Consider the following 27,499-nt stretch of genomic DNA (forward strand, 5'->3'; position numbering starts at 1 on the left):
GGAGTAGGGGTACTCCTGGCCTGGGTTGGCTCAAAACTAACGATGTGGCTATGGTCTTCTTGAAAGCCAGGAAGGCTTGTTTGCAAGTTTCGTCCCATAGGAAGGGCTAAGTTTTCTTGAGCATTTTGTAAAACAGCTTCGCCTTTTCAGCAAACTTCGGGAGGAACCTGGACAAGGATGCTAGTCTATCATTCAATTTTCGGACTTCTTGGACGTTGGTCGGGCTGCGCATCTCCAGTACGACAGTGCATTTTTTGAGGAACTTGCCTCGGCCTACTCCGAAAGTACATTTTTCAGGGTTGATGCGCATATCATATTTGTGAAGTTCCTCAAAGACTTCTTCCAAGTTTGGAACATGTTGGGCTATGCTTTGAGACTTGACAACCATGTTGTCCACATATACCTTGACGTTTCGTCCGATCTGTTGTTTAAAGACTCAGTCCATCAGTCGTTGGTATGTAGCGCCTACATTTTTAGGGCAAAGGGAATGACCTTGTAGCAAAAGTTAGCATCTTCAGTGATAAATGTTATTTTCTCCTCGTTTGAAGTGTATATCCTGATCTGGTTGTATCTGGAGTAAGCGTCCAGGAAGCGTAGCACCTGGAACTCGGACGCTCCATCGACTAGCCTGTTGATGTTGGGCAAAGGGTATGCGTCTTTGGGGCACGTCCTATTTAGATCAGTGTAATGGGGGAACATTCACCATTTGTTGTTGGCCTTTTTGACCATGACGATGTTGGCAAGCTAGGTGGAATATGTGACTTCTCTAATGAAGTTTGCATTGAGGAGTTTGTCCACTTCTTCTTTGATAGCTTTGCATCGTTCTTCTCACATCTTCCTTTTCTTCTATTATATCGGTTTGTCTTGGGGATAGATCACAACTTTGTGGCAGATAATGCTGGGATGGATTCCCAGCATGTCAAATGGTTGCCAAGCAAATAAATTCGTATTTTTGTGTAGCACATCGATGATGTTCCGGTGCTCATTTCTAGTGAGGTCCTTATTGAGCCCAGGTTTAGGTCTGAGCTGCAACTTGACGAGCTCTTCGATGGGTTTCGGGCCTCTGTCAGAAGTATTGTCGCACGGATCTATATCAAATTCATCGTCCAAGCTTGGTTGGTAGACGGTTAAGGCTCGGATTGAAGACCCTTCGTCCATGCTCATGACTTGAGTGCCTTCAGGCGCTGCGGGGTGAAGCTTGGCAGGCTCCCTAGTGGGAGGATAGGGTGCTAACTTTAGTATTTCTGCATAGCACTGTCGTGCTTGCTTTTGGTCTGCCTTAATGATTACAATCTCCCTAGTCAGGGTAGGGAATTTCATTTTCAAATGCGACGTAGAGACTATGGCTCCAAGTTCGTTAAGTGTCTTATTGTCGATCAAAGCAAAATATGATGTATCTGCATCAATAAGTAGATATCTTATTGTGAAACTCCTGCAGAGCTGGCCTTGATCAAAAGTGGTCATTAAGTCCACGTAGCCTTTGGTCTCTACCCTTTCGCCTTCAAAGCCAAGGAGTGGACTGGTGTGACGGTGGTCAGTATCAATGGAGACCTCGAGCCTCTGGAAAGTTCTCCAATATAGGATATTAGTGGAGTTGCCCTGGTCGATGAGAACCTTGGACACCATGAAGTTTGCAATGATGATGGAGACAACCATGGGATCCTCCTGGTTGACAGGGTTGATACCCTTGAAGTCCTTATTTGTGAAAGTGATAGAAGGGAGACTTTGATGTGATGGTGCGTCGAAGAAATTGATGTTGATGTCTCAAATGATGTGAAGATGGCATTTTCGGAACTGGCTGGACTGTCCCTCATAGGAAAATTCGCCTGTAATGGTGTTGATTACACCTCAAATTTGCTTGGCGGGTTCTTGTTATTATGGAGTTTGTCACTAGTGCCGCTATTGCTGGTGTCTCTGTCTACCTCGATCTTTTGTTTTATCTCTTCTTCTATCTGCATCATGATTCCTTTGTTGCTCTTCTCGGTGTCCTCCAGGTCTTGCTCTTGTTTGGTGGTTGTCCGATCTTTTAACAAATTGGGCTAAGTACCCAGCCTATATAAGTTCTTCTATCTTGTCCCTTAGGGCCCAACAGTCTTTTGTGTTAGGACCAATACCACGATGATACCTGTAGTATTTGGTCATGTCTAACCTCAACCTAGGAGGTTTCGTCGAGGGTAGCCTGATGAGTACCTCTAAGTTGGAAGATTCCTCTAGAATTATGGTGTGATTGGCTGTAAGGGGTGTATAAGGCTCGTACCTGACCCTTTTTGTAAGAGGTCGGCACTTGTCTGGCTTGTGCCTCTTATCCGACTTGTGTATGTCGATCTTGGTGTTTCCTTCTCGCTTGTCGCACTTTTGTCCAGCTTGTCTGACTTGGTTCCTGAATCTGGAAATTTCTTTCATTTGGATGTAGCCCTTGGCTCGTTCACGTAACTCGTCCATGCTACTAGGAGGCTTTTTGCATAGACTGTCCACAAACTTGTCGGGTCGTAGGGTGAGGAGCATGGAATGCAACGCTACCTCTGGGTTAAGATTTCGGATCTGGACAACAGTGCGCCCAAATGTGTCCATGAAGTTTTTGAGAGACTCATCGTCTGCTTGTCGCGGACTGGCCAAGGCAGCCGAGGTCATGCGGTGAAATCTGCTAGTTGCATACTGCGCACTGAGGCGTTCGATGATGGTGTCGAAGCTGTCTATAGATCTTGGTGGGAGTCCACCGTACTAGGTCAATGTCACCCCCTTGAGAGACATTGGGAAGACACAACATAAGATTGCATTATCGTTGGTGTATAGATTCGCCAAAGTTAGGATGGCGTCCAGATGCTCATCTGGATCTGTGGTCCCATCATACAGTTCCAGGTTGAATGGTTTCCACCCCAAGGGTATGTCAGTCTTCATAATGCGATCGACGAGTAGTCCTCCATGCTGGACAATGCATATGGGAGAGACTTAAGTCATCTGCAGTGTTGACTGTGCGTCGGGGGTGTAATTCCCTTTGGGTGCCCTCAGGTAATGTGTGAGCGGAGTGCTCTTTGCCCTGGGGGCGTCTGATATAAGCTTCCAGTTGATCGTGGTCAGCCTTTAGCTTTCTCAGCTCCTCCTTACAACATTGCTCCATCTCCGCAATGCAGTTTTGGAGTTGCTGAAGAGTACTTGTGTCTGTCATAGCTGGAGGATAGTAGCTTTCAAAAGGGGTCTTGTGTATGAGGCCAGACCAAGTGCTAATCATGGATGATTAAGAGAAAGATGATGAGAGATCGTGGGGTATGTTTTATCGCAGCCCCAAGGTGGACACCAAATGTACTGAGTTGGCACACGTTAGGGTGGACGTGGCTAAGGTGGGCTCCCTGACTTCACACGTTGACTTTAAGAGTTACATTTGTTAAGAGGATAAGTGGGGGGACCTGCAAAATAGAAGAATTGTGATGCTCAAGTAAGTATATGAGTTAGGAGAATAAAGCAAGTATATGCGTATGAGAACAAGTATGTGTAGGCTCAAGGTGTGAGTGAATATGCTGTGTGTTGATGGTTCGATGGATCCTGGTATTTATAGGAGTGGAGTGGAGTTGTGGGTCCTTGTTTGTAGGGGATGTTATAGCTTTTGCAAATAATTACCAGCTTGTAGATAATAGTCAGTAGCTTGTAGATAATGTTAGAGCTAAAATGTAGCTTGGAGAAAAAAGCTAGTAGATAAATGTATCTTATAGATAATGTGTGGCTTTGTAGATAATTGAATATGTGTCAAGAGATAAGGAGATTCAAGTATATTCAAATAATAAGAGGTTAGAGATAACCTGTCAGTTAGGGAGTCCAGCTGCTAAGAGTCGGACGTTCGTGCTCTTGTGCCAGGACTAACATAGAGGATTAACACGTGTCTCGGAGTGTCGTGTATGATGTCACATGTATTTTGTCAACCCTGGACAATACAGAAAAATAGCAGTATTTATTTCTTCAATGGTGACTCCTCCAATTGGCTGTCATACTTCCGCCATATGCTTTTTCATTATAGGCACACATATATTTCTTGTTGTTAACAAAGCAGAGGGAGAGATCAACATTATCTTCTCCACTTGGTTCAATGTTGAATTCTATATCGACTTCATCTTCAATATTTAACTCGTCAATATTTAGTGGATCCATGAGATTTAGAAGTGCAAAAATCTCAAGAAGAATTTGGAGAAGAAAAGAAAAACACTCTTACAAACAAAAAGGCTCAAACCTGATTGTGAAAACCTCAGCAAAAAAAACCCTAAAAAGCTCTCATAAGAATTGGGAGAAGAAAAGAAAAACACTGTTACAAACAAAAAGGCTCAAACATGACCATGTAAACCTCAGCAAAAAAACCCTAAAAAGCTCTCATATAAATGCTGCTAGAGACTAGCTGAATCAAATTTGCATGTAACTAAATGGTCAAAATTAAAAATATTCTACCTAGACCAAATTAAAATCACGACACACATAATATGACTAAATACATATTTAAACTTAATAATATATTTAAAATGTAAAACAATAAAATGTGAGTCAAGTGATACATATTCAATATTATTAAACATGAAAAACACCTAAAATTGCTCGATATTATGCACTGCCGTATGTTAAAAAAAAAATATATAGATTACAAGCTGAATTTTCCTAAACATAATTTTGTGATCATTGTCTTTACCAATTGATAGTGTATCATACTATCCTATCTAAACTGAAAAGAACCCGTAAGTAGCCTCACTTTGACGGAAACATTTCGAATTGATTTCCACTATCATTTCCTTTTTGCTCTTCCGGTCTTATTTCCATTTAATTTGCACAGTATCGTTTATCTCACTGGGTCATGGTGATGCTGAAGCCCATGTGCACGTGTTTTCAATCACTAGGGGAGCTATCACCTCATAAATCTTGGAAGGAAAAAATCACTAGGGTTTGCTAGTAACTGAATTTATTGAATCTTATTATATTGGGGACTTGATACTGTTAATCGATCGTGGATATTTATATATTTTTAATTTCATTTTGACAATTTAATACACATAAATATAATAAAAACTGCTAAAATACAATAACGAAAGATTTCCAGCTGGTTTGGTGTGGTCAGCAGTCAAATTCGTTAAAAAAAATTAAAATACACTGATAATATAAATAATTTTTATATTATTTTCTAATTGTATATTATAATGCATAATAAAAAATTATTTTTAATAATTATTTTAAAAATTATATTTAAAATATTTTTTAATTAGTTGACATTGCTAAAAAAAAAATTTACTCTCACGATATGTCAACATTAAACTCAAAGAAAAAACACTCACTTTTTGTATAGGACAAATGTTTAGGAGACCTTTCGGCTTTTTTTCATTTCCCACAATACTACTGTCAATTCTTTATATACATGAAAACATATCAACCATCTAAAAGATAATTTTGTAATATGAATGTTTATATATTAAAAAAAATATTTAACAACAATAAATATGTCGATAAGAGATATATCATGTGAAAAGACTTTTATTATGAGAAGAAGAGTAAATCTTAACTATAAGTTAAAATCATAAAATGTTAAGATTAACGAAAAAAAATATTTGACATTTTTAAATGGTCAAGTAATTATTAAATAACTTTTAATCCCATCTATTTTGTATGGTTGTATGATTCAAATTTACTTTTTTTTTATCCTCTCATGTTCTCATCAAACACTTATCTCACTTGATACAATCTATGTTCCCATGTATAACTCTTTCTCAAATAAATTTTATACCTTTTGTTTGTACATATTTCTTTGGGGAAAAAATAGACAATATTCCACGATGATTGCATTGAATTGTTTTAATTAAAATCAAATTTTTAATTATTTAATCAATCTATCGACATATAAACTTTTTTTAAACAATTTTAATAGTAATGCAAGAGAGTGTTGTGTTACTTAATTATGTTTGTTCGAGTCTAAGTTCATGTAACCAAATCAAAGTTCAATCCACTTAATAGCGATGTAGTATTTGGTTAACAGCTGGTACACTTTTCAAAGCATCCAAACATTAACAGAAAAATAACGATGAGTTGACATTGATGTTGAAAACAAAGGTAGACACAAATACACACTAAATTGGCGAAATTCTATTATTTCCAAATTTTAACTATTGTTTTTTATCGGCAAATAATGTTATTTTTTTATTAAATATGTCAGTAGAAGGATTTATTTAAATTGTAATTTTTTTCTCTTTATCCTTAAGCATTTTTCTGAATCACTGGATCAATTTTATATTTTTAAATTCCAATCATGTATAGAAAATGTGACAGCCACTTCAGGAGTAGGTTTTTTTTTTTTTTTTTACTGTTAGCAACATACTACTTTTAACATACTTTTTTTATTAGTTAAAATTTGTTAAAAATTATAAAATTATGAATAAAACTCATTAAAGCTGAAAAGTCTAAAAAAAATTGTAATTTTCAATAATTTTAACTAATAAAAAAGTATAGGAAAAATGCTAGAATATGTTACTATCATTTCTTTTTCTCTTTTAGTGAAAATATGTAACAATCAATCTAACGATGCACATTGCCAAAAGGGCATGCGCAGATAACATTACATTTTAGGTCATTATCGGTCAATAGTCTTCCACGATCAGAAACAATTGAACGGAAAATACAAAAATCGGTAACTGATAATTAACTGAGTAGAAAGGAAGGCAGCCTCACCTTAAGGACATTTTTATTAAATGTCAAAAGAGAATATTACTGCGAAGAAAAAGAAAATATAATATTATATTTATTATCTTCGTCCTTAAATATAACACTTTTTTTTCAAATTCATTTATCTTATTTTTATGTTGTCTTTTTATTAATTTTTTTTATTAAAATAGCCTTATTACTTTATAATAAATATATTTTCTCTCTTATAAGGATTGAAAGAAAAAAATAACACAGGTTAACTAATTAGATAAAAAAAATAATTAAGTAAAAAAAGAAACATGATGAGTCAGAATAATTTTAAGGATAATTTTTAAAAAAATAATATAAAATGTTAACAAATTTAATATTATTAATTAAATTAATTAACTTTGTGTGAATTAGTGAAAATAACCATATTCATTTACAAGTTTATCTTCCACTAGTATTAATAATAAATAAATGTTTTTGTTTCTACGCTTAGCAGCTTGAAATGTTTGATGCACATGGCATTAATTTTCTATTCTAGTAGTTTTTTTCCAAGTGGCAAATTGTTACTGACTCTAATTAATTAAGATCCGGAATCTATACGTCACCATATTCAAGCGCGACGACATTAACCCACATGAGTGGATAAATGTTGCTAATTAAAGAGAGAGATATAGGAAAACACCCTTTTCATGGTTAATTGGATACAGCTTTGAACCACAATAAGAACGGTATCATTAATGATCAAAAGGACCACATAGTGGAGGCAGGGATGCACGAGAAACTAGCTAGTTGAAAATATGAGACCTATAAGCACTAGCTGAATCCCACTTCCTTTCATAATCTCATGAGTAGTATTACAAAAAAGCTAAATGCTAGCCTCTTGATCAAGGAATTAGAAGCAATTTTTTCTTTATTAAAAATTGTTATTGATGTATTATTTTAGGATTCTCAATTTATTTGAATGTAATTTTAATAAGAAAAACTTATTAATTTCTTAACTAGTATCTTTGTGATGTACTATTAGTTAGCAATTAAGACTCTAACACAAAATAAATTTTTTGCATTTTGTAGTCTAAACTTCAAGGAATCACCACACCCATATGCCTATGGGAGATGGTTGGTTATACAATTTATAGGTAGGGAAAAATAACAAAGTAATTGTCATTGAACAAGTACCACAAGTAGACACAAACTTGTTTAAGGGCACGATGTGGTGTGGTGGGTTTGGATATACAAACCCTCTTTACAACTTAAAAGCAACTAATGATCATCTTCACATGGACCTCACATACTCTCCATGTATTTAATATAAGCACACTACATCAGACCGAGTTAGTTTTTCAAGCTGCACTCATTATTGTTGCTTTGTATCCTATGGGATAGGATTAGAGATTTTACTCATTTACACCCAGGCAGGATGGGAGTGGGAAGTGTCTCACCTGTTCCTGTCTTTGTCTCTTCATTTTACTAGATATTTTAGTCTTTAATTGAGTCATGATACATTGTATGATCAACATCACATTAATCCAAATGGAAATAAACTTTGATCACTTAGGATATGTTTAAATATAGGAGAATAGAGTGAAAAATGAGTAGAATGAACAGTAAATGATGTAGAACTTACATTTTTACCTTCTACTTTAATTTAAAATTTTCATCTTAATTTATTTATATTTTTTTTCTATTCTTGGGAACGGATCCTTAACTAAAATTTCGGATTCAAACCTTAAAGAAAAAGTGAACGGATATTTCTCACATAGTAGCAAAGAAAAAAGACTTTTAATTTTGTGATCCATATAATTGACTTAATATTGTGGATAGGGTTTTTTTTGTTGTTGTTACTCATTTCCTATTTTGTGTGTGTTTTTAATGGTTCAACCACCATTTAATTTGGTTCAGGATTAAAACTAATTAAACTTTGCTGTGTCAGTGGAATTAGCAAATCATCCCAATTAACAAACATCACACGAAGGTGGTGAAGCTTAAAGCAATTGGATACTTCAATCATCCACGTTTAGATAAGGTAAAAAAAATAAAACACATTTGGTGAAATGTGATGCAAGAGACACGTTCATTCTCACAATCCTCTAATGTTATATCCCTTTTACGTTCCCCCCCGCCACTCAACTAACCATGAACACCCCCTACTTATCTTAGAATCAAGTGCTAACAAGAGACACAAAGTCATTACTCATTAGAAAAACTGAAACATGAAGAACTTCAAGAGGAGTGTCTCTATCTCAGTATTATACCAATTTGCCACTTTAATTTTTTGTACGGTTTCGATTTCATGCTGTAGCAACTTGATGGAAAATGACACTGACTAGAACATAGCAGGTGGGAATGGGAATTCTTCTCACAATCAACACTAATAGCAATGTGTGGCCTTGATTGGACATAGCATATACACTAGGCAATTCAAGAACCCTATTTATGCATCACGTTTGTGTATACAATGTGCAATTGTCTAGAGCTAAGTGGACAGAAGCACATGAGAAAGCAAGAATTAAGAATGGTCCCTTTAAGTAGTTATTGAAAATTGAAAACTCTTGAAATTTGAATGGCTTGGGAAACTAGGCCATGGGGTCCTATTGCTACTAGGTTCGGGGGAATGCCAGGATACTGTGGTACACTAGTTGGTCCATGTGAGTGCTATGGGGTTGATAGCTACACATGTCATTAACCATTTTGGTGTAACATATTGGATGAGTAACCTTAAGCACAAGACCCATTTATGAAAAATAGAGAAGTAATGACTCCACCTTTTGCTCACTTTGTTTTGTGTTTGGACATCTCTCTTGCTAGGTAATCATAAAATTTAACCTTATGTTAAATAATGTGTATGAACTTGCTTAAGCCCCACGTTGTGTTGTTGAGTGAGATCTTTCTTCTGCATTGATGTACCATCTTCATCTGTGGCTAAGGACCTTAGTTACTATGGATGCATGAGTTATGTCCAGGAAGTACATTAGATATTTTGTGGTTTTTGTCTTTCTTATACTGTTAGATGCAAATATGCAGTCATGTGGTGTACCTTAGTGGCCTGTTTTTCTTTTATGCCAGGGTGACAATCATTCTTTGAAAGTAAAGAAATATGTGAAGTATAAAAGAAGAATGTACTTATGACTGATTTAATTAAAGTATCTTTTAAATTTTACTCACTTTAAATTAAAAAAAAAAACACTTTACATATCTTACTTTTTAGAGTTTAAACACTTCTTTTGGAGTTGATTTATAGGAATTGATTCTTTGGAGTGAACAATGGTCAAATAAGTAATCTCAATAATTAATGAGAAAATTAACAAGTGATATTCTAACGCATTCATGATTTATTATGCATATGCACGTAATATCCAATCATTAGCTTCGTTAGCATAATTGAAATTATTTACTTTACCTTTTAAAGTGTATTATTGTGACATTAGAAGAGTAGAATTTCATGATATATCAGTTAAATATAAATTCAATTCTTTTTCGTTAGTAAATTCTAATTCAGTTCTTAATAGTTGATAAGTAAGATTTACTTTATTTTTAAATTATAAGGTGGGTTGGATGAATAAGAGAGAAAAGAAAAGAAAAAAAAATCATGAGTTATATCTTTTCTACTAACAAAAACTAATATTCTAACATATTATCATTTGCTAATAAAAAAACAGATTTATTTTGTCTTGGTGGTAGCCTGGTAGGATAACTTATCTGCCTCCTATTTGTTTTTTTATATATAAAAAAAACTAGCAGCAAATTGATAATACTTTTTGTACTGTACAAAGTCATGCACAAATTATATTGTAATGTTCTCACTGAAACAAATTAGTTGAGCATTGTTAAAAAAGCAAAAAAAAAAAAAAACTATAAACTATTACTCTAGAAATTTTTTTGAAGAAAACCCCATTGAGAATTATCTTTTTCTTTTTGTTTCTGAGAAGATAAAGAAATTATTTTCTTATGATCTGAGTTTCTGAATGTAAATTTCAGCCGATAATGTAGGCCAGCGTAGTCCTTGTGCGTTCCACAAAGTTTTCCAGACACAAAATTTTATGCCACAAGATTAACTTTCGTCACAAAAAATTTAGGCCACAAGATTATTTTTCTTTTTGGAAGCGCGCTTTCAGACTCCAAGACGGAGTGAGCCAGAGTTGGGTATGGGCCATAACCCATTCAAATGTGGGTTTTTCTGCCTGCACCTAACCAATCTCAAATACACCATTCATTTTTTCTTTAATTCCAATTATTACCCTTTTGTAATTCTTCTTCTTCTTCCTTCCTTCCGTTTTCAGATTCTTCTTACACCATTCAGTTTCTTCTTCTTACTTCATTGAGCTCCTCCTTCCGTTGGCTCATGGTGGTTTTATTATCCGCATTGTGGTGGTGGTTTGTTACCTACATTGACTTCGTCATTGTCATGGTGGGTGTTACGGTGGCAACGACGGTTTGGAAAAAGTTTTTTACATCTGTGAAATATTAATTCGTATGGACCATATGCAAATACCACCACCCAACACCATCGTTGACAACAGTATGCAGGGAAGATGGTGCAAATGGAGAAAAAGAGGACACAAAGGTGTAAAACGTGCCTCCATTCTCGAATTGTGAATTTGTGACACACTAATTATTTTATCCTTCAAGAAAAACATTTCTGGAAGGTTACTAACATGCTTTCAAAAAAACTTCTTTGTAAGAATACTAACATGTTCTGGAAGCATGTTAGTATTCTTACAGAGAGGTTGTTCTAAAAGTATGTTAGTAACCTTTTGGGAACATTGTTTTGGAAGCATATTAGTAACCTTCCAAAAAGATTGTTTCGGAAGGATAAAGGAAATAGTGTGTTGCGGATTTGCAATACTAGAATGGAGGTACATTTTACACCTCTTGGTCTTCTTTTGCTCATTCTGTGCCATTTCTCTTAATAGAGTTGTCGTGATGGTGTTGGGTGGTGGTATTTGCATGGAGCAGGGGTGTTGGGTGGGGGTGGGACGCAGATGTATTGGGTGGTTGGGTAGTTTTTGTGTCTGTTTAGGTGTTTTAGGAGGTGCAGGAAACAAAGAAGAAGGTACTGGAAGTGAAAGCCATGGTTTGAGCAACCACATGGATGACTGGGTTCTGCTATAATTTGAGCCCACAACTTTAACGTTTATGTTAAAACTCAACCAAAAAATTAATTTTTGATCAAATTAATTTCAAACCGTTGAAAATTTAAGACGTGTCCAAATTTATTCCATGTTAGCCAAAAAAGAAAAAAGAATTGCAATCTCAAATACCCCTGTAAGCTAATCTTAATGAACTAATTTTATCTTATTTTAATGATTTTTTATTTGAAATTTTATTTTCAATAATGACTCTTTTATTTTCGATTGCAAGTTATATTTAATTTCAATTTGGTATGATAAAGACTGGCACTGGCCCTGAGGGTCATTCGGAGGTCTAACGACACTAGACACACAACTAAAAGGGATCCAAATTTTTTTAAAAAAAATTATAGTTTTGTAATAATTTTTGTATATTACTTTTAAAAATAAATTGAACTTACTATTTATTTTATGTCTCCCTTTTTATTCAAATTAAAATGTAACATATGATTAAAAAATGTTATTCATTTAATTAAATTTCCTAACGTGTTAGGATCCTAAATTCAAATTAAATTTCCTAACGTGTTATAATCATAAATTTATATTGATTGAATTTTTAATTCTATGATATATCAATATATTGAATAAATATAAACAAAAATTAAAATTATAAAGAAAATAAAACTAAATGTAGTATTTTCACAAAAAAATAAATTCTTGTAAGCTTTAATATGAAATAATATTTTGTTAATGACAGATGATAAAGATGGTGCTAGAATTATTTTTTTGGACCAAATATAAAAAATAAATTAAATCATATATATATAATTAGTATAATATCATCACTTTTAACACATTCTTATCTTTTGTGAGGTCGACGATCAACAGAGTTATATTCGTCTTCGGATTTATCCTTTATTATGTCTAGCTTATATATAAATATTTATATGTATATAATGTTTTTTAGAGACGTAAATTGAATAAAAGACAATAACATAAGAAAAAATTAAATAAAAAATATAATATATTTTTTTTAGATTTATTAAAATTATGTTATTTGTTTAGTAAAATAAAATATTTTTTTTTCTGATATTACATGTCTTTTTTTAAATACTTAAATATAAGAGGGTCACATTTTAATTTGAATAAAAAGGAAAACATAAATTATAGGCTAAATTGTAATTTTGGTTCTTCTATAATTTAAAATCCATGATTTTAGTCTCCTTATTTCTAAATCAAGACATTTTAGTTCCTTATTTTTTTAGAATAAGCAATTTTGGTCCTTCCAGTAAATCATCCAAACTCAAATGTTGACTTTGATTTGGCGCATTGATACTAACATGATGTTTATATAAACTATTGACATGACACTTATATGACAAGTGATTAAATAAAGTCTTGGTAACAATAGAACTCATGATCTTTTATTTAAATATTAGATAATATATCACCAAGATACTACCTTTATTTATTTAACTTTATAAACACTATTTATATGTATAATTAGTAAAAAATTATTAATTTTTTGAGTTTTAAAAATTTACAAACTAAAAAATATTTAATATTTAATTTTATTTTTCAGGAAACTTAAATGTTAATATTTCTTTTTAACTATAAAGAATTATTCAGTAAATAATTTTTTTAGTGCCAATTATATAAATTAAAAAAAAAATACATAAATTAATATATAAATTATTTTATGTATTTTATCAAAATTATAAAAAATTTATTTTTATATATAAATAATACAAATTTTTATTTTAATTATAAAAATTAATAAATTTTTAATTTTTTAGATATCTAAATATTGTTTTAAATTTACATAATTTGTAGAAATTACATAAGACAATTTTTTTAACTAATCTATGTATTAATTTGTGTAATATTTTAAAAAAGTTATAATAAAATAAAAACTTTATTATATATAATAATTTATTATTTATATTAAAATAAAATTTGTAATAAAAATGAATACAAGTAAAAGTAAATATTAAATTTATTTAAATATTAAATAGCTTATTTTAATTTATAAATTTTAATAATTTAAAAAAAATTAATAACTCTTGACTAATAATACATACAAAATTATTTATAAATTTAATTAAACAAAACAAATATCTTAATAATTTAATATTTCTCTTTAAATAAAATATCATGAATTTAAATCCTCACAAGATGCTTTTTGTTTTTTCCTTACCATATAAGCTCCATGTTAATGTTAATAGTCTACATACGTCACATCAAAATTAAAATGATGAATTGACAATTATATATCCTATTTTTTACCCGTGAACTTTGAAGATAGTCTCGATTTTACCTCAATATATAATCAAATTATTCAAATATGACAAACATAAAACAACTAATAGATATACTTTTGTAGCAATTTTAGAAGGAAAAAAAATCCTAATTAAAAGCCCCAATCAACTAGTACTTGATAAACTAGATAACAATATTCAAACGAAATAAATCCTAAATTGTCTAAAACTAGATGCTTGCATGAGTATGAGTCTCGCGCCATAGGAGGAACTTTTCATGGTCGTGCATTTGGTGGCCTATACCTTACACGATTGTGAAGCCTCATATGGCCACTTAATGCTTGTTGCGATTCAAATACATCTGTACATTCACCACATTTGAATTCCAATATATCAAATTGGATAGGCCTTTTGTGGATTCTTGAATGAGAATTTAAACCTTGTTCACTTTTGAAAAGTCGAGGAGGGTCGCACTTGTCACATATTATATGACTGGTTTGATAACTGGATGATGCAGTCTGCCACAAGTAACAAATGGTGGTTACACATTCATATTACTTTGGCATAAAATTTGAGCATTATAATATGATAGTAATATTGTAAACATAGCATGTGCATATGGGTAACATCAAAGGAACTAAGGCAAAGAGGGACATTATTTTCAATGATGTTAGTTGTGAATGATTTTCAGTACCTTTTGATTCATCTCTCTATGTTTGCTGAGTTAGTTGCTCATTGTAAACAATTCCCTGCATTCACATATGTACTCTAAATTCGGGGTTACATAGTGCAACTATGTATAATTTGTACTCTTGTGATTAGGTGGATGGAACTTCTTGTGACAACTCCTCTATTATACATATTTCTTTGAATTACGAAGCATATACTACCAGGGAACCTAAAGGTATATATATCAGCAAAGATAATAATGCTACTAGATAACCAATTGGAATCCATGTACAAGCCATAAACCATGTTAAAAATCGAAACTTTATTTTTGGGTAATTCTGTTTCTCAAATAAGCTTGTTGATTTTAACGTTAAGGATGAAATGGGAATTGAAAGGAAGACGCATAGCAAACAAACAAACAGATCTTTAATTATATAAGAGTAAAAAATCAAGAATATTTTTGAGTTGCTTCGGTTCCACATTGAGCAGTCTTTGCATAAGAGGGACAAATACAGCAAACTAGAAGCAACAAATAACGCATCACGTACCTTTTTCTGACTTGATCCCGGAGGAGTGCAAAGCAACGTCGGTGGTGCCGGTGCCGGAAGAGTGGAGGTGGCGTCCATAGTTGATGGTTGGAGTTAGAATGTTGGAATTACAACTGGAAAGAACCCAAGTGCAAGTAGAAGAAGAGTCTCAAAAGTCAAAACTCATTAATAAATAAAGCATCATCATTTGATGATCATTGCATTTGGCCTATATATTGTGATAACTCATGCTCATTTAAAGCACTTTCAGTTTTAGAAAGCTTACATTACATATATACGTGACTGCATTACGACACCACCAGTAATAAATAAAACAACTCAACAATTTAAAAGTGACTCCCACCATTAAAGCCTGAGGTTATTTCTTTTTCCCAGATTTATCCCTCACTGTCTCTTCTCTCATTCTCATGCTCATTTAAAATTGTTTGTTATCTAGTTTTAAGAAAGGGTAGTTAAGAAAAAATAATTTATTTTTAAATAAAATTAATACAATAAATGCCGGTACTAATTCATTTTCTTAATGTGTTTTTTTTTTGTTTATATTCGTCTATTCGAAACAAGAGTATAAATTTTATATCAATGTAAATCAAATTTAGAAAAATTGATTATAAGTAATTATCCTATAGGTACTCAATAACTACGTACATTTATTTTTATTGTGCTGTTGCTACTCACAGAACGCAGCATCAGAATTGGTAAAACTCACAGGACAAAGCAGAACTAAATACGCCAGAAATTTATGAACTGATGAGAATCATGAAACTGGCCTAATACAGGCTAAAGGCCCAAGTGGAGAAGGACGAAGGCCCAAGTGGAGAAGGACAAAGCCCCCGAGTGGAGAAGGATGAAGGCCCAAGTGGAGAAGGATGAAGGCCCAGAGGCAGAGACACTATTAAGACTATTAATTGTTGCTGAAGGCCCAAACTAATTTGAAGGCTCAAGTTAAATAAGTTTTTAGTTATAATTTATTTTTATTCTAATTTTGGCCCAAACTGTTTAGAAGGCCCATGTCTATTTTTATCTTTTTGTTCAGCTACACTATAAGTATTGGTTTTGGTTTTGAATAAAAAAAAAACTTTTGGACATTTGATAAAATTGGGTGAGAGTTTCTCTCTGGGTTCCTTGTTGAACCAATTATCAGACTTATCAAGGTAATCCTTGTGGCGTCTACCCAGACTTATCTTCCTTCATTGGAAGTGGCGTCTACCCAGACTTATCTTCTGATAAGTTTTTTTTTTATTCAAAACCAAAACCAATACTTATAGTGTAGCTGAACAAAAAGATAAAAATAGACATGGGCATTCTAAACAGTGTGGGCCAAAATTAGAATAAAAATAAATTATAACTAAAAACTTATTTAACTTGAGCCTTCAAATTAGTTTGGGCCTTCAGCAACAATTAATAGTCTTAATAGTGTCTCTGCCTCTGGGCCTTCATCCTTCTCCACTTGGGCCTTCATCCTTCTCCACTCGGGGGCTTTGTCCTTCTCCACTTGGGCCTTCGTCCTTCTCCACTTGGGCCTTTAGCCTGTATTAGGCCAGTTTCATGATTCTCATCATGAACTAAATAAGAACTAGAGCCATACACTTTTTGGTAATTTGGTCAGTGAGCTAATTTTTAACTTTTCAAGTATTTAACTCGTGAGCTAGCTCAATTAACTTGAGAGTGAACTGAAGTTCCAATGGAAAAAAAAATATATCCATTTCACGAAAACATTTTCTATTTTAATTTTGCTTTTAGAAACTCGAGAAAATAACAAAATCAGATTCCCAACTTCATTTTTCAAACCAAACGACCACTGTAATTTTGAGCATATATTCCTCTACAAGGCTCAACTTAGTTCATCATACATGCAAATTGCAGTATTAGTTGATATGGAAAATTTAATTAAAATTTTCCCTTGGTTATTTTTCAATCTGAACTCCACCAACAAAAGTAGATGATTTAAAACCCCGACTAAGGATAAAATTTCAAATGCATAAATCAAGCAAAATAAGAACAAGTTCCAAGCGTGAGTTCCGAAACACATACAACAAATCAATCTATACAAAATCTGGAACAAGTTACGAATCAGTGTCATAAAATTTTGCTCAACAAAGTGGGAGAGTCAGCTTCTGCACATCTCTAGGTGTAAGTTACAACTTAGAACTTACCAACATTGGCTATTACCTCCACACACTTGGACCTGCAGTTGCCTTAGAGCAACTAACTGCTTCCCCATCAGCTGAGCTTCCACTAAACAGATGTGAAGAAAATATCCCATTTTTCCTCACTTTACCTGGAAATTCCTTTCAAAGAAGGGTTCTTAATGCGGTTTCGATTAAGCAGCAACATTGTGTTGCCTGGTGGTGCATGCAGAGCCCCTTCAACACAATCACCTACCTGTACACATCCCCAAGGTCTTGACGGTCCATCGTCACGAGATGATTTAAGCCTTGGAAAACCAGTCCTCAATCTCAAATGGCTCCGTTGATCAGGGGAATTTTCCTCCAATTTGACACACACAGGGCAAGGAGGATCACTTTTCCGGGTCTTTGGCGTCGCTTGCTCCAAACACTCAGCATGAAAAGCATGACAACAAGGAAGAACCCCAATTGTAGGCATGTCTCCACTTCTCACAATACGACGGGAGCTCCAAGGTGATCGCTGTGAGAGAAATCTTTCACACAAGCCACATTTAAATCCATCTGACAGAAAATGTGAGCGACCAGGTGTTTCTAATTCAAATGACTCGGTAACGTCAGCAAACTCCTGACTACTGCTGGCACTACTCCAACGCTGGCCATCTCTGAGTGGAGTGGAAGTATCAAACTCTGTAAAATCTGTAACTGCAGGATCAAAGGCATCCCTAGTAGTTGTTAGGTCATTAAAGGACATAGGGTGAATAGGCTTAGACATGAATGAACGAAGATTAGCGAAATTCCTCTCAGAGGATAAATGTGATTTTGTAGTAGACTCTGATTCACTACTTTCCGATTGAGATGAAGTTGAACCCCCACAGTAGTGATTCACAGATGTTCCCTGTGAAAATATTTCATACCCGTTAGCCTATTTCGTAAGACAAACACATGTCAAACAAATGCCTAACAAACACTGTTTTTAGTAGTCCTTAACCAAAAACCTTACCTCCTTATTGGGAGTAAAAGATACCCGGCCCACAGAGGGATGAGAATCTATCAAAAGTACAAATAGGAAGGAGGCGGTTCAATAAGCAGAAGTAACAGAATACAAGTTTATAGTGGTGACAGAATAAAACAAAATTGAGAACAGTTTGATTGTTACAAATATCACAATGATTCATCTGCAACCATCAACCACTACCCCCACCATATACAGAGACACACATTAACAAACAGACAAATTATGATCCAAAGTCAAGGTCCTCAAGGAATCCAATGATATTACGAGAAAAGGAAAATTATTAAATGAGTCTCACTAATTAAAAAATATAAAAGTTAAAGCTATCTCATTTAGAGGCAACATTAGAAGAAATCATGATTTAATTCTGAACTGATGCCAGATTTATCAATGTATGGGCTTCATCTTGTGGTTAAAAGCAGATTGCAACTGTAGATACTACCACATGACTGTCAATTGGAAACGGCACAAAAACATGTTGAGGGGGATTTTTATTGGCGGTTGTTGGGTAGAGGAGTCGAATAGAGTAAGGGAGGAAGTCAAACAGTTCTTTTTGAGAAGTTTGAAGAATCATCATTTGAGAGACCAAGGCTGAATGGTGTAGAATTCAAGACCATTAATCATGAGGCAAATGCAAAATTGGTGGCCAGATTTGAGGAGGATGAGGTATGGGTAGTGGTGTGGGAATGTGGGAGCTCCAAGAGCCCAGGACCTGATGGACTAAATTTTAAGTTCATTAAGGAATTCTGGGACACAATGAAAATGGATGTCTTGCATTTCTTGGACGAATTTCATGCAAATGGACGCTTTCCAAAATGCAGTAATGCATCCTTCTAGGCTTTGATTCCAAAGATACAGGATCCACAAAATATAAACGAGTACATACCTATTTCTTTGATAGGTTGTATCTACAAGGCTGTGGCAAAAATCCTAACTAGAAGACACAAGAAGGTCATGGCTACCATCATTGATGAACGACAAAGTGCCTTTATAGAGGGGAGACATCTCTTGCACAACATGGTGATTGCTAATGAGGCTTTTGATGAAGCAAAAAGGGGAAGGAAAAGTTGTTTAGTCTTCAAAGTTAGCAATGAAAAAGCATACGATTCTGTATGCTGGGATTTCCTCCTCTACATGCTGGGACGGATGGGTTTCTACGAGAAATGGGTGATGTGGATTGATGGGTGTCTGAAGTTTTCTTTTGTCTCAGTCTTGGTGAATGGATGTCCCATTGACGAGTCCTCTCCTCAAAGAGGAATCAGGCAGGGGGACCCATTAGCCCCCTTCTTATTCAACATTGTTGCTAAAGGTCTGACGGGTCTGATGAGGGAGGCACAAAAGAAAAATTTGTTCAAAGGTTTCCTAGTAGGCAGAGATAAGGTGGAAATTAGCATTCTTCAATAGGCTAATGACACGGTATTTTTTGGTGAAGCGACCATGTCCAACGTTAAGGCAATCAAAGTAATGTTAAGGAGCTTTGAGTTGGTGTTGATATTGAAAATAAATTTCGCTAAGAGCAGTTTTGGGGCATTTAGGAGATTAGATCAATGGGTGGAGTCCGCCATGGGATACCTTAATTGTAGACTTTGGTCATTGCCTTTTTCTTACCTGGGAATCCCCATAGGGGCAAACCCAAGGCGTAGTGAGATATGGGATCTGAATATCTCTATGTGTGAGAGAAAACTTTCAAAGTGTAAACAAAGAAACTTATCTTTTGGGGGAAGGGTGACTTTGATAAAGTCAATCCTTAACCCAATACCTATTTTTTTCATTTCCTTTTTCAGGGTCCCTAAGAACGTGGTGGATAAGCTGGTGCGGTTGCAACGATCGTTTCTTTGGGGTGAAGGAGATGATCAAAACAAGTTGACATGGGTGAAGTGGAAGACAATATGTCTCCCTAAAGAGAAAGGTGGTCTAGGGGTGTGGGATCTTGCGTCTTTTAACTGAGCACTACTTGGTAAGTGGCATTGGAACCTATTTCATCATATTGGTGAATTATGGGCAAAGGTTTTGGAGTTGAAGTATGGGGGATGGAGAAACTTAGATGAGGTGAGGAGGAACCACAAGGGATTGATATGGTGGCGGGATTTGTGTTCTGTGCGCGGTTCAGCGGAGGTAGATGGGTGGCTCAATGAAGGTGTGAAGTGGAAAATGGAATGTGAGTCGCGGGTAAAATTTTGGGAAGATAGGTGGAGGGAGGAGGGGTTATCTTTGATGGAGAAGTATCCGAGATTATATTGTATATATCAACAAATACAACATCACACTATTCAACAGATGGGCTTTGAGGTGAGGGAATCGCGGGAATGGAATTTTGTGTGGCGAAGAATGATGTTGGAAGGGGAGATGGAAATTAGCAACTAGCTTTATGGAGGATATTGAGAAGTTCAGGGTTCAGCCTAATCAACAAGACTAGGATGTGAGTGGGTTGTACTCAATGGGAAGTGGATATCATTTGCTTAATGAAGTTGTGGCGAATGAGAATGAAGACAAGGCATTCACACCAATTTGGAAAATGGAAATTCCAAGCAAGGTAGCACACTTTGTTTAGAGGCTGGTTAGGGATAGACTACCAACAAGAGCAAACCTAAGGAGAAGGAATGTGCAGCTAGATGACTACCACTGCCCATTTTGTTTGAGTCATGAGGAGGAAGCGTCCCACATATTTTTGGCTGCCAAAGAATAATGCCTTTATGGTGGGAGAGCCTTGCATGGACAGAGGTTGTAACTGTATTTCCCGCATCACTAAGGAACACTTTCTACAACACTCATACTATAATTCATCAGGAATTGTCCAAAACAGATGGTGGATTTGGTGGGCTACCCTCACATGGTGCATTTGGAAACATAGAAATAGAAATAGAATTGTATTCTCAAATGAGGATTTTAATGGACAAAAATTGATGGAAGATGCAATTTTCTTCTGCTAGTCATGGCTTAGATATTTAGATAAGGATTTTGAGCTGCTGTTCCACTTTTGGTCCAGTAATATTAAATCTGGATTCTTGTATAGGGGAGGGATTAGACCATAGATTCTTTTTGTAATGGGTATTCCAGTGTGCTCAGAGATGTGGGGGTTAGGGTATTCTAATATCTCAAGCATATTCAATACCATAATCTTACATAGACAACATGTACACTGGGATGTACAGATATTAGTACTACTTGTACTGATTATATATATAAATATATATATATATATATATATATATATAAAATACATACATATTTTTGCCAAAAACATGACAAATTGTGAGAGATGCCATGTCAGCCAAAATTAACGTAGTTACTTAGTGCCAAAAACTGATGGGAAAACCATTTTGATCTAACATAGACACTTTAAGAGACCAAAATGAAACATTTTAAATTTAGAGGACCAAAATTATATTCTACCCTATTTTTATATGAAACAATTGTCAACAAGATACAATGCCTTAGTAATTAGAAACAGACAACCTTGATTAATATTTTAAAAACATACATTCCACTTCCATACCGCATTGTTAACCTAAACCCTAAATCATCAGTTTAGAATCTGCAAACTCAAGCCCTTTTTTCATATTTATTTTTAATTTTACGTTTAAATTTCTACTGTCTTCCTGTAACATTATCCAAATGGTTTTTTTATGTCATTTACCATTCCAATTAATTAAAAGCCAATATTTCTCAAACACTGCTGGCTGAAGGCTATCGTAAGAAGGAATAATTACACACTTCACCCTCAACACTACATTGCTGACTTGCAGTCCCCCCTCTATTTGAAAGTCCAGTTTTTCCAAATAGTAAATATGGTGAAAGGAAAATTTGCAAAAAGCTTCATGAAGGAAAAAAAAGAAGATAGAATATGTCCACTACATAGATCTTAGAGAATATATAGCATATCTTGGACAAAAAGTGCTGCAAGTGTTCTATAAATGTTTACAACATACTATTTGAAATATTCATATATAAGGATTTACCTTTCCTAGTCGAAGTTTCATAATTGTCAATACTGATTTCTTGTATTGCAGGAGGCGTCCACTGAGGACCCTGAGAAAGGTCAGATGGACTGCTAAGGAAAATCCCAGTACCATCTGAAGCAGAATAGTGAAGATCATATAGGTGGTTGCCTCTGACCCAACCCCTACTTTCTTTATCGTTTTCCGATGTAGAAGACCCATAGAGTTGAACACCATCATTCACACCATATGACAGACCTTCAGACTGAAATCTGAAATCCCACCTCGTCGGAGGAGGCGAAAAACTTGAATTTGTTCGCCAGTAGGGCTCATTTGGACCCATGGACCAGTCCCTACTGCCAGCATTTGATTCATGTGGCCTTGAAGCCACACAACAAAGCGACCCCGTTTTAGCTATTTTCTCAGAATACACAATAAACCTAATTCTGAATGCCTCCAATCCAACCTATTTTGGACACTAGTCAACTCAGTAATGACACGCACAAGATGAATACTTCCAAAAATAAGTTCCAACTCCTCAAGCTGAATAATTCGACATTCAATAATTTCCACCTTCAACCCACATCTCTAATGGAGACTAAACTCCACCTGCAATAATTGCTCCACCATGAAAAGTCCACAATCAGGAGAAAAAAGGAATGGCATTCACCATCTAAATAAAATAAAGTGAACATTACTATTCCAACCACCAAATAAAAAAAAGTAAAATACAGCAAACAAGTATAGCTACTTTCAGCAATCACCTTAAGCCATAAACATCCAATCAGTTAACAAAATGCAATAAATTCAAAAGGTGATATCTAAATCACAGAAACATCATACTAAGAAAATCACAAAAGCCAAAACCAAGCATAGTGATAATAAAAATCAAATTAGTTAATTAGTTAACAAATTGCAATAAATTCAAAAAGTGACATCTAAATCACAGAAACACAATATTAAAAAAATTGAAATACGGTCACTAAACCCAAACCCAAACATAGTGATAAAAGCCTCACATTCACGCAAAGAGTACCAACTATCATAACTGCACAGAAACCGCATCTAAAAAAAATCAAATGTTACTTTACCAAATTTACAGTAAATGCCACAAAAAAAAAAGCCATAGTTCAATTAATTTATTAAACCAAAAAAAAAGTAAAAAATAGAGGAAAAAGGGAAAATAAAATAGAATACAGCAAATAAAACAAGAAAAAACAGGGGAAAGAGAACCTCGTACCGCACACGTGACAGGAAAGTAAGGGCACGTGCGAGTTCTGTAGTGAGCGAAATTGTGTGTTTTTTTTTCAGTTTGTGGAGGAATTGCGTTGTTGTATTGTGTGATTGCAAGAAGTGAAGAAGAAAGTGAAGTTGTGGAAAGGAAAACCCTAACTAACCAAACGAAACTAAGGAAGAAGAAAGCAAAGTGGTTGAACAGCTGGCACCCGCATCTTCTGTTAGTGTTCTTTCTTCTAAATAAACTGTTTGAACTTTAAACGCGCCGTTTGCACTGGTCTTTTTTCTTTTCTTTTCTTTTCTTTTTTTTAATTAAATTGTTTTTCGTTGCAATCATTCACTTTGTGTATTTTTTTCTTTGATTAATTGGGGACGGTTTTGACGTTTTGTTGTGCTTTTTAATATGATGTCACTTGTTTTTAATGTTTCTCAACACGCCACTCAATAATTTTATATAGAATTATATATTATTCATTATTTCATTACATTATATAGCTCGCTACAATGTATGATCGGTGTTATATCATCCACGGCTAAATATTATTTATGAACATGTTTATGAAAAAAATATAAATATATAAATATTTATTAAAGTTGTAATACTAATTATTTGCAATTAAATTAAATTTTATTTATTTATTTTAACCATAGATGATAAAATATAATATTTTAATTCTTAATAATTGTTCATCATTATGGATATATAGTTGATTATGTACGTAGCAGCGACTAATGAAATTAAGAATTTTTTTGCAATTATAATATTTTAAAAATGACAATACTAATGAAATTAACATTCACTTTAAGGATTAAAATTTAATTTAAAGATATATAGAGAGAGAAAAATTATATATTGATTGTATAAAAAAATTTACCCTCTTAATTTATCATATTATAAGTTTGCTAATTTTTATGATAATTAATTTAAAAGTTATATTAATAATAAATTGAAATTGATGACATGTTGGTGCATGATTATTAATATAAAAAACATATATATATATATATATATATATATATATATATATATATTTGATTATTAAAAATATTATTATTGATTTCAATTTCATATAACAAAATATTAATTGTCATCTGGTTCTCTTGAATATATAGTTCTACTTATTATAAATGTTATGCAATTAATTAATAGTCTTACGCATGGCCAATAGCTTCTTGATTCATTTTCTAATAAGTTTGTGATTCTTAGAGATTTGTTTTCTATGAACTAGTATTATTTGTAACTTATTATTTTATACTCTTATTAAATTAATGAATTTTAAAAAGTATGGTAAAAGAAAAAGAGAACATTACTAAAACCAATTACTAATTAAGTTTATTGAATTTTTAACTTTATGTAATAAAAAAAAGATCTAAGTTACATGCCAAGATAAAAAAAATAAAAATAAAAATAAAAATTGATGTTCTCTAATTTTATTTTATTTCTTTTGGTTTTCTTATGTCGATTAGTAATGTTTTTTTTTTACATATTTTGTTGTTTTTTTCTTTATTTTTATTGTGCCAAAGAGACATTAAAAAATATGATATTGTTAAATTATTTATAATATAATTTGATATTGGTCTTGGTATGAGAGTAATTATTTAAAACTCATTAATTACAAATTTGATCATTCATTGTCAAGAATGAAAAGTGGTTGATTCTATTTTCTCTTCCATAATTTTGATTAGAACTGTGCCTATACTTTTAATCTACACATTAAAGTGATAATTGATTTACGCTCCACTATCAACTCATAATTTATAAAATTGCTTTATACGTTTCGTTTTTTTTTTTTTTTTGAGTCTTAATTTATACATTCCTCTAATTATATGATAATCATATTATTAAAAATTAATTACAATGGAATTAATTATTCAATAGAATTAGCTGACTAATCAAGTAAATATTATTAAAAATTGACTATATTTATCTTTATAATACGTTCTTTTATACTAATGTATAGATTCATTTTTTGTTATAAATTAATTAAATAAATAAATCATCATTGAATTATTCTAATTATTTAGTCTAACAACTAGTGATTTTAATTGGAATAAATTAACTATAAAATATACTTTAAACAATTAATTATTATTTAATATTATAATTATATCAATTTGATTGCAATCAATTACTCATAACAATCAATATAATTATTACATTTCTATTCTGATGTTAAAAATGTAATGTGACATTTTGTTATTTTTTTAATTATAATTAAATTTATCCCTTAAAATTACTAAAAAATGTCATGTGTATAGATTCTTTTTATAAATCATTTTCGTATGTATATACTATAGATAGATAGACTATAGATATTAAATTGCAAGTACAAAGTGAGTATAAGAAATTGCAAAAGCCTAGAAAATAACAATTAGTGAGCAAATCCACATACACAACTAAATTAAAACTTAAAGAGTTGATTAAAATATTAAATAAATTAATAAGTAAATATCAAAAAAATGAGATAAAATAATCATCATTCCATAATGTATCTCTCTCAAAACTGCAAAAGGTTACTGAAGGCAAATATGAAGCATAGAAACCAATGAGTGAGCAAGCCCTAAAATTCAACAAAATTAAAAAAAGATGAATAAATTGTATCTCCAACAAAGTTTTCCTTATATGCAAATTTAACAATTACATCATAACCCCAATAGTTACTTCTTCATAAAGAAAAAAAAAACAGATCTTCATTCATAATGAAAAAAAAAGAAGGAGAAAATGGTGCAAGACACGATATATGCAGTCATGTGAGAGCAATGTTTTGGAATGAGAAGAATCTCTTCGATTAGTGACATTCTACTAAAAAAAAAACAACCAAAGTATGTTCCTGTTGAGACTTTGGCAAGTGTACCAAATCGCTTAAAACTCGAAAGTCCGAGTATCGTTTCCGCAGGGATTTTATTGCACTTTATTAAATATTTCTCAATTTGTAAGTATGAGTAAAGATAATAAAGACAGAAATAAATGCAGAAATAAGGGGTGGTTACCAAATCAAATAGTTTAAAAGGAAAGACAATTGATAAAGATGCCAAGACCGGACAAACCCAATTGGCCTACGATGCATGTAAATATGATATTCATTACCAATGCTGCACTGGTATTAGTTCTACCCACATCTGTTAATTACTTGCCCCTGATGCCTCACGTTGGCAAACCTATTTTAACTACTTATCTCCCAAATACCTTTGCGAAGATTCAATAATTAAAATGCATTAAGGTTAAGTTCTAGATGTTGCTTAAATGCATGGGCATTGGGTTATCATTCTATGCCTAGCAATGCTAACCCAAGGATTCTTTTCTTAAGATGTTCTGTTAGGTGTTACCCTTCCCCAAGTGTATAACCCTTAAAACTAATGCATGCATTAATTCTTAAATCCTTATTAGGAAATACCCTCTCCCGAGCGAATAAAACCCAAAAGAAATTTAAGAACAAATGCAAGATAACAAGAAAAGAATTAGAACAGAAAAACCTGGAATAAATTCCCTTTACATTGATAATTCTTGAAGCACACCGTACATCGTTGGCTTTTTAGGCCTGTCACGCCCTAGCTAGGGGATTAGCCACTCATGGCCATTGAGGGCTTACAACTGGGGGTGAAAGAAAGAATGGGGATAAAAACCAAGAATATAAAGAAAGAAGGGAGAGCTCAGGCTTGAAGTTCTGAGAACAGTGCTCTGAGACGAGGTGATGATTCCTTGGGACTGGCTCTCTATTTATAGTTGCTGAAGTGGGTTTTTGGGCCTTCATAGTCGCGCTCAGCATGACACCTCGCGCTTAGCGCGTTCAGATCGCGCGCTCAGCGCGCCCTGCAGGCTTAGCCTGTGCTTCTGTTGGATCGTGCGCTGGGCGCCTAGATGGGCTTAGCGCGCGTAACGGTTTCTGCTCCTTCGTGCTTAACGCCACGCTTAGCGCCTGCATTTGGTTGCTCGCTTAGCGCCACTGTTGGACTGGGCCTGCTTTAGAATTCCTTCTTTCTCTTCATTTCTGTTGTCC

At 33.6% G+C, this 27,499-nt stretch overlaps 2 protein-coding genes across 6 annotated transcripts; both read right to left on the bottom strand.

Annotated features, from left to right (window-relative positions):
• Positions 1-14,124: 14,124 nt before the first annotated feature.
• Positions 14,125-15,669, bottom strand: LOC112997742 (uncharacterized). Of its 2 annotated transcripts, none has more exons than XR_005891428.1 (2): positions 14,667-14,930; positions 14,125-14,490 (listed from the first exon to the last, which is right to left on the bottom strand). XR_005891428.1 is itself a non-coding variant. In XM_026123635.2 (2 exons), the coding sequence occupies exons 1-2, from the start codon at positions 15,265-15,267 to the stop codon at positions 14,248-14,250; spliced, it is 321 nt and encodes a 106-aa protein (XP_025979420.1). In that variant the 5' UTR covers positions 15,268-15,669; the 3' UTR covers positions 14,125-14,247. The 2 variants fall into 2 exon arrangements, 1 of the variants encoding a protein (XP_025979420.1); XM_026123635.2 differs by lacking the exon at positions 14,667-14,930 and adding an exon at positions 15,190-15,669.
• A 1,477-nt stretch (positions 15,670-17,146) lies between these two features.
• Positions 17,147-23,927, bottom strand: LOC100779481 (uncharacterized). 4 transcript variants are annotated; one of them, XM_026127766.2, is made up of 4 exons: positions 23,506-23,918; positions 22,287-22,874; positions 18,316-18,362; positions 17,147-18,210 (listed from the first exon to the last, which is right to left on the bottom strand). In XM_026127766.2, the coding sequence occupies exons 2-4, from the start codon at positions 22,606-22,608 to the stop codon at positions 17,464-17,466; spliced, it is 1,116 nt and encodes a 371-aa protein (XP_025983551.1). In that variant the 5' UTR covers positions 22,609-22,874; positions 23,506-23,918; the 3' UTR covers positions 17,147-17,463. The 4 variants fall into 4 exon arrangements, with proteins under 4 accessions (XP_025983551.1, XP_006573121.3, XP_025983552.1 ...); XM_006573058.4 differs by having other exon boundaries at positions 22,287-22,938; XM_026127767.2 differs by lacking the exon at positions 18,316-18,362 and having other exon boundaries at positions 23,506-23,927.
• Between the last annotated feature and the right edge of the window lie 3,572 nt (positions 23,928-27,499).

The sequence above is a fragment of the Glycine max genome, chromosome 1 (assembly GCF_000004515.6).
Source record: "Glycine max cultivar Williams 82 chromosome 1, Glycine_max_v4.0, whole genome shotgun sequence".
NCBI classification, from domain to species: Eukaryota; Viridiplantae; Streptophyta; class Magnoliopsida; order Fabales; family Fabaceae; genus Glycine; species Glycine max.